General features: G+C 49.2%; 1 protein-coding gene across 1 annotated transcript; it reads right to left on the reverse strand.

Annotated features, from left to right (window-relative positions):
* Positions 1-5,981: 5,981 nt before the first annotated feature.
* On the reverse strand, positions 5,982-7,303 carry LOC114014007 (cygnin-like). Its single transcript, XM_027796116.2, has 2 exons — positions 7,246-7,303; positions 5,982-6,115 (listed from the first exon to the last, which is right to left on the reverse strand). The coding sequence occupies exons 1-2, from the start codon at positions 7,301-7,303 to the stop codon at positions 5,982-5,984; spliced, it is 192 nt and encodes a 63-aa protein (XP_027651917.1).
* Between the last annotated feature and the right edge of the window lie 952 nt (positions 7,304-8,255).

Here is an 8,255-nt window from a genome sequence, read left to right on the forward strand (position 1 = left end):
CGGGTTTTGTGGGACCTTCTGGGGTCTGCTGGCTGGTACCACAGCTTGGGCAGTGAGCAAGTCTGAGCTCAGAGGACACAACTCAGAGCTGTCAGTGGGGGCATGTTCGGTGATGGATGCAGTGAAAATGCCAGGCCTCGGTGGTGGTCATTGCTGATAGAGCATCTCAATCCAAGTGTGGGATGGACCTCTGGAGGACAGGGACAGGGAGGACAGTGTATTTCTCTCTGATACCACCCCACCATCTCTGCTCCTGCGCATCCCTGCAGGATTTGAATTGCACAAAAGCACAACTTCACATGAACAGACTACTAAGAAACTCACTTATGACTCCTGTTGTGATGAGGCTGGTATGAGAAAGTGCAGTATTTGTATTTGACCATATCATCTCCATAAACATGAACTTATCTGGCAAGACTTGCCAGATCTTTCCTGATCCTCTGCACACAAATTTTTGGAAGACAATGAACCATGTAGCACACTTCAGGGTGAGAACTGGTCTTTTTTAATGAAAGAGGCAAATTCCATTTCCATCAAACAAGAAGAAACTAATACAAACATCACTGTTACCCTTCTTCTTTCATCATTGAAAGTCTCTGTTTTATTTCTTTTTCCTGTGTGTCAGGCAGCAGTACATCCTTCTGCAGTCTTTAGCGTGCTCCTCCTTCTCTCCTTTAGCACATGTCCTGGAACAATACCCATTGCAGCTCTTTTTTGACTGGCTTTTGCCTGCAGAAAGAAAGAAAGAGAGCTAAGTCTGTGCTGACGAATTCATCGTGGTCAACAGCAGAGAAATCCCACCATCACACAGTAAACTTCCTTCTTGAAGTGTCCACATCCACACTGATACTTGGGAATGGAACCTGGCCACTCTCAGCACTTGTCCCAGGAAAGGTTTGAGTCCATGCTATTTGGCCAAGAGCAAAGCAGCCAGTGACAGTGCTGTCAATTCAGTGGTGTGGAAGTCAGTTCAAATATCAAGCTGAGACCTCATTCCTGGCACTGCTGAATTTATCGATATAGTCACACCCTTGGTATTCAGCTCGAGGTGAACCGAATTGCTCTGACTTTGTCAGCTGGTGCCCAATGACTGTGATGGGACTCAGCTCACACAGAGACCCCCAGACAGTGGATGTATAAATCTAGGATGGTGTGATTCTGGAGCTGAACTCCACTCCAAAATTCTCCTGAGCTGAACACAACCAAAACCTCAATCCAGGACTCACATCCCACACCTGCTTTCCTGGAAAAGTCTTTTTTTAACCTTAATTTATTTATGGTTTGCTATTATATCTCATTTCTGCTCCACACAAGTTGCCACCTTACCTGGGGTAGCCATCAAAGCCATTAGAAAAACAGCAAACACAACATAGATGATCCTCATGACTGGACGTCCACCAGGATGGCAGCAGGTCTGAGATGCAGCCTCGCAGAGAGATCTTGAACCAGTTGCTCAGAAAAAGGCTGAAGACCTTGATATTTATAGACATTTCTTGACAGAGAGGACAGTGTTAAGGAGGAGCGTGACTTCACTGTTGCCCAAGGACACATTGTTTGCTGCTTAGTGGGATATTATGTCACTCCAACCCAGTGCCCATCTGACAATGAGACGTGCACTCTGTGCCTATTTGTCACTGGCTCTTTGAAATCATCTCAAATGGCCTGTGCAGGTGTCTCTCCCTTGGGAGCTGGACTCTTCTCAATCTGGTGTCCAAAGCTTTTAACACAGACAGTTGGGACTATCAGTCCCTGGTCAGGGGACTTGGTGTTTGCTTGTCAGAGTGGCTAAGGTGGACCGCGTTACAGCAACAAGTTTGAGACTCCTTCTTCTTCCCTTCCAAAACAGAGACCTGAGAGGACTGGTACTACATTGGCCAATACCACCACATGCATTCCCAACTCATGTCAAGACCTAGACCCTTTACTAGAATCCAAGGTGCTGTGGCAACAAACATATAAGTTGTTATAAAGCTGAAATAAATGCCTTTCCTGCAAAAAATCTCTGGCTATCTGAAGGTGAGGTCACCAGTCTAAGCTAATCACTTGGGTCTTAATCCAGTTGCCTGAACACAGACAGCACTATTTGAGACCTCCTGAAATTTCTACATCAACCGTGTCCAAGTTGATTTGGAAGCTACTTTCTGCAGGCAGGATAAATAGCAACTCATTTCTAGTCTCTGAGCGATGGACTTTATAAACATAAATTGATAGAATATAGGAAAGCACTAAGCAGCAAGTAGCTTATGCCTCTACTGCCCACCTAAAGTCTTATTCCCCACAAGCTGGGAAGAAGTTCTAGCAATTACATCTATATCAGATTGTGATTGATGTGTTTCTTCCCTCATTCCCTTCTCCCTTCTTGAGAAGAAAAGAAACATCACAGCTCCTCCAGTTCAAGAAGAGACTGAACCCAAGCAGAGACACTGTAGATTGTGTTCCCTGGCAATGAGTGAATGAATTAAAATGAGCAACATTGGCACCACATTATACCCTCCAGAACTGCTTGAAAGCCCACTGGGGCTGTCTGTCCTGGAGAGTAAAAGTTGCACTTACTCCAAGTCTAACCGCTCTGAGAGGGATTAACTCAGAGATGAATACACCGCTATTTTGCTTTCTCATTTGGTTGTCTCCTTGTGTTCTAGACCTTTGACAGTCAGTGGAAATCTACCCAATATAATCCATGGAGCTGGGACAGTCACTCAGCTTATTGGCCTGGAGGTTTTTATTTAGGGTGAGTTGAACCATGCTTTAAACTCTCAACACTATTGACTATTCCCATAACTCAGCATCTTAGGTGTGTATTTGAAATGTCCTACCTGGTCTCCAGCTGTGCTTCTAGAGGGTAATGGTCTCCCATAGCTCTCATATCATACCTGCCACCCACATATAGATGTCCCAGGCACTCATTGGTTCCTCAGATGGCACCGAACATCTTTATTTAGGCAACTCAATCAACCACTAGCATGTCTGTAGAACCTTCTACGTAAACACCTCAGTTTAGCTCTCCCTAATCTCCATTTAATCTCACCCAGAGGGTGCCAGGTGGACAAAGACATGAAGGGACTGGAAACAAGGGAGTCTCCTCTACTCCATCCTTCACATCCAGCTTAGACAGCACAGCTCTAAGATGCTGAGCAGGTCCCACTCCCTGTGGATCTGCAGTTGTTCTGTCTGCACCAAGCATGTCCATTGTATTGCAGGGTAAAAAAGCAGGAGAGAAATGGAGGAGAAGATAAGGCAAAATAAGGATTAAACTGCCCCAGATTTTACCAGTGCACTCCTCTAGCTGTCCTGTCTCTAGAAGGGAAATGGTCACTCAGTCTTTACAGCTCTTCTGGTCCCTGACTCCTCTACAAGTAACAACAACCACTATACCCACAGTGATGCCAGCCATTAACTCACAACAAATTCCTCCTGGAACAGCATCCAGCAAACCCCCAGCGGCCACTGGTGGTGGGTAATGTCATACAGATGCCTCAGACAAGTGAAGAGCGGAGCCAGTTGTCGGAGCTTTTCTTGGCAGAGGCTCTTTCACTGTTGGACTCTGCACTGGGAGAACAACAAATTTCAGGTGAAATAACATTGTTGTTTTTTTTTTAATTCAGAGCTTGTCTACACTTAACCAGTGTTAGTAAAGGTAGGAAAAAGCACTCAAACAAGTAAGTTAGATACCAGAAAGAGAGAGGTAATACTGAAATACAACTGTTTACACTGGTGCTGTACGTTCATGTTTGGAAATAAGGGTAAGCATTACCGATGTTACAGCCGGGTGAAATTTTAGATTGATTAATTAGACAGGTATTTTGTAGTTGTTGAAAGCCTACCAGGTAGAAATACTGCTTTTCCCAGTTACCCTTGCACTTTCTCTGCTAAAAACTCACAATTGGTTGGCATCAAGGAGGAATGGGTTTTTGGGAGGAAGGGAAATGGAGGTTCATTTCCCTTGAGCTGCAGGTGGTCCTTGGAGCTGTTTTGCTCCCGTGCTGTTCATGTGGGAGGCTGTGGCTTTTTCCTGGGCAATGTTATGCCGAAGGATTCCTGAGCCGACAGTGCCGTGTAGCATTTGGATAGGGACAGACTTGTCCTTCTGGGTCTTAGAGCACGGGTCAGTTTGGCCAGGGCTGGGCTTTATGGTGACAAGGAAGTATGTCTGCCCTGGATGGAGGGCTGTCAGCAGGTGGAGTGGTGTCCACAGCATGGGGTGTGCGTGGCCAGGTTTTGGCAGCGGGGGGTACAGGGGTGGCTTCTGTGAGAAGCTGCTGGAAGCTTCCCTCGTGTCCCATGGAGCCGATGCCGGCCGGCTCCAAGATGGAGCCAAGGGCTGACCCACCAGCGATGGTGGGAGCGCCCCTGGGGTAAGGGGAAAACCCCCTTTGCAGGTGGGACCGGAGAGAGGAGCGAGCACAGGGGGGAGCCGCGGCCCTGCAGCCCCCCAGGCCAGGGCAGGGGGAGGCCGGGGGGCTCCAGGCGCCGCAGCAGAGGCTCCCCCAGCCCGTGGGGAGCCCCCGGCCGGGCAGGCCGTGCCCCCAGCCCGTGGAGCCCCCGGGGGCAGCTCCCCCCCGCAGCCCGGGCAGGACCCCCGGGGCAGGGGCTGCCCGCAGGGGGCTGTGACCCGCGGGCAGCGGCGCTGGGCCAGCTCCTGGCAGGGCCCGTGGCCCCGTGGGGAGAGGAGCCCGGGCGGGGGCAGGGCTGGGGACCCCGCGGGGACCCCCCTGGGGCCGGGCAGGGGGTGAGGACCCTCCCCACGGGGGGCAGGAGCCGCAGGGACAGCGGGTGGGGGACCGACCCCAGCCCCTATTCGCCTGTGCTGCTCGGGGGAAGGAGACAGAGAAAATCAGGAGGAAAGTTGAGCCTGGGAAGAAGAGAGGGGTGAGTGGAAGGTGTTTTTAAGATTTGGCTTTATTTCACATTGTCCCACTCTGATTTGATTGGTAATATATTAAATTAATTTCCCCAAGCTGAGCCTGCTTTGCCCATGTAATTACTGAGAGATCCCCCTGTCCTTTTTGGAACCCAAGCCTTTTGCCTTCCCCTGCCCAGCTAAGGGCAGTGTAACAGAGTGGCTCTTGGGCACCAGGTATCCAGTCAAGGTCAACCCACCCCACACTCATTCCCTGCTTATGTCCATATATCCATGCCACACCTGTACATTCGCACCTAAAGCTATGTGGTAGAAATAATTAGTTTGCTTACTGAGAAGCCTCAAAGCTGCATTGTCTCTCTGAGACTGGTGTAGTCGAGTGGTGAGTCTCTATAAACAGTTTGTCTCTGCAGAGATGCGTGACTGCTACTGTTACAGAGTTTACACACACCTTTGATCACCTTCATGGCTCTTCTCCATACCTTTTTCTGCTCCAACACACACAGTTCAAGTTAGGGAGAGCAGAAACCAAACCCTAAGTATGGTATTGATCTGCAAAAAGAGAGAAGCACTGAGTGGTCTTGAGACTGGCACAAAGAAGACATAAAATCCATTGTGTGAGGTCTGTGAAGGCCTGTTTGCTTCTCTGTTCCCCACCTCTGGTGATCTGCTGGAATTTTCATGGAAAGAGGACTGTCTTGTACTTAGAGGAGGCATTGCTGAACTAACCACATTTTTTAAGACACCTGCAGATAACCTGTAGCCTGGAAAAGCAGGGTCATGTTCAGGGCCACAGAAAAGGCAAGAGGGAAAATGATACCTTCGTCCTAAATCCCTACCCTGTAAGACAACTGGCAGCTCTGCAGCTTGTTGTCAGTGGATGTTAAGGCTTGTTTGGTGCTGATGAGCCTTTGGGCTGTGTTTGGAGAACCTGTCCTAATGCTTTATGTGGGATCATGGGGACACAAGTAACCACACCACACACACCACAGTTACATCTCCTTTTTTTTCTCTTTTTAATTATTGAGAGGAGGGGATGACAATCAGCTTAGGCAGTCGAGAAGACGCTCCTAAAGCCTCCACGGTGCCTCCTCTTCCCCAGGTGCTTCCTCTTCAGCTCCTATTTTGCCTTCCAGCCGGGTGGGATGCAGCAGTAGTACTTGCAGTCGGAGGAGAAGGACCACACATCCGCCTTGCTGCACTTGCTGGAGCAGTACCCCACCTTGGGGCAGTGCTTCCTTATCTGCCCGTAGCCTGCAAGGGGGAGGCAGGGGAGAGTGGTTGGGTCAGGGTAGGTGCCTCTGCTCCCCACTGCCGAGCCCTCCCACCACCTCCAGGTCTAGGTGCGGCAGCGTTCAGAAGGATGGGACCCTGCCTCTAGGGAGGTCCTGCTCCATTCTCCCACACATCCACACTCCTGCCCAAGCCCAGCCCCAAAGCAGGGAGGAACCTGGAAGAGCACAAGCCTGAGAAACTCCTTGTGCATCCCTCTCCCCTCAGCTGGTGACTACAGGGTCAATTGGTGACATAGGCACAGTTTGGGAAAGCAATGCTCCCAAGGAGAGCACATTCATTGCCTGCATTGAGAGACAGCCCAAAAGCAAAGGTCATGAAGATGCTCATCTGTGCAAGACTGCACAGATGTCTTGCACCTCTCCTTATGGGATAGGATCAATAGTCTCAGAGCAAAACAGCAAAAGCCACATCAAACTTTTTTGAAAAACTTAGATCTCCACTCAGGTATCTGTACTTGTATCGTGCATTTTAAAATTGTCCTCTGATTTAGAGATGCTTGAAAGAATGTTCCAAAGGTCTTTAAATTGGCCTCACAGCAGCCTGACACAAATGTTCACTGTGGCGGTTAAAAGTGGGCCAAGTTGGCCCAGGTGGATGAGAATTGATATCTGAAGGGGGTTTCTAATGTCCACCTGGGAGATATTGGCTTAGAATCCCCTGTAGAGAGACCAGAAAGCCTTAGAGTGTCAGAAACAAGCATTAGCAGCAATATCTATGTCACATTAGGATATCAAACATACTGAGAACTGAGCCTCAACAGGAAAATTGAGTTGCACAGAAGAGTCCCCTCTGGTACTATGAAATTCTCTGAGTCCCTAAGAGAAGTGGCCATGGCCAGGCTCTTGTGTGGTAATTGTCTGGCCTGGGCTCACTCCCAGCAGGTTACTGAGGTTTTAACTTCAGTTATTACTACACAAATCTCTCTGAGGTAGTTCCAATATTATTGTCCCTTGAAAGAAGTCATTAAAGTACCTGGCTAGGTCATAGCAGTCACCTCAGATGGTAATAGTTATATTTTCAAAAGCTAAAGTTACTTTAAAAGAATCCCAGCTGGTATAAGGCTCATCCCACCCTATTTGCCATCTTACCTGGGGTGGCCAGGGCAACAAGTAGGAAGACAGCAAAGACAAGGTAGAGGAACCTCATGGCTGGAGTTGAGCTTGGATCTCAGCAAGGCTGGAGAGAGGAGAGTCAGAGTGAGCTCGAGGGGGGGAGATGGTATGCAGGGAGGCTGCGGCTGCAGTTTTTATAGAGCGTTTCCCTGTGGAGCAGAGGGTGCTGGGGAGACGTGGGAATTCATCCAAGCTGTGCAGTTGGCGGCTGGATGTGCAGGGGTGGCACAGGCACCAGAATTTCCCATGTGCACCCAAGTGTGCTGCAGCCACCTCCCCCCAGACCTGGTTACCCAACATCAGATACGATTTTAGCACACTGGCGCTGATGAGAGCACAAATGAATAGGAGCTGTCAATAGCAGAGTTGATAGGACTGGGCTGATGGGTCAGAGGGACCTGATGAAGATCTGCAGGTATAACGATGAGGGGGAGAACAAGATCAGTATCACAGGGCTTTGGGCCTTTCCCAACTTCTGGCAGAGATGCAACTGCATGCAATAGGGCTGAGATGTGGCCTCGATGAACCGATAACTCTCCCTCCATTGTCCAGACTGGTCACCATATGGGGCTGCTCACTCGGAAAGGACCCACGTTCCCATCTCCACTTGAGAAGGGAACCATGTCTGCAAAATGTCTTAGATAAATTCAGCAAACATCACACTCAATGGATGTTTTGTTGTCCCCTCTCACCCTTCTGATGGATGGACAGGAGCACAGGCGCTGACAGCTCCCAGGAGCCTGCATGAGCCGACCACTTGCAAGACACTTTGATCATCACCTCATCCTCACAAACCCTCCAGACAGAGCTGGGGTTTCAAACATGAGCAGAGCTCTACAAAGGAGCTTTCCCAACCTCAGTTCACTGGGCTGTTTAATAGCTTTATAAACAGCCAGAAAAAAGATGTGACTGGTGAAGGGACAGAAGCTGCTGCTGATGCAAAATTACTGAATACCATCAAACCTAAATCTGCAAAGGGCAGCAGA

The sequence above is a fragment of the Falco peregrinus genome, chromosome 7, assembly GCF_023634155.1.
Source record: "Falco peregrinus isolate bFalPer1 chromosome 7, bFalPer1.pri, whole genome shotgun sequence".
Taxonomy (NCBI): domain Eukaryota; kingdom Metazoa; phylum Chordata; class Aves; order Falconiformes; family Falconidae; genus Falco; species Falco peregrinus.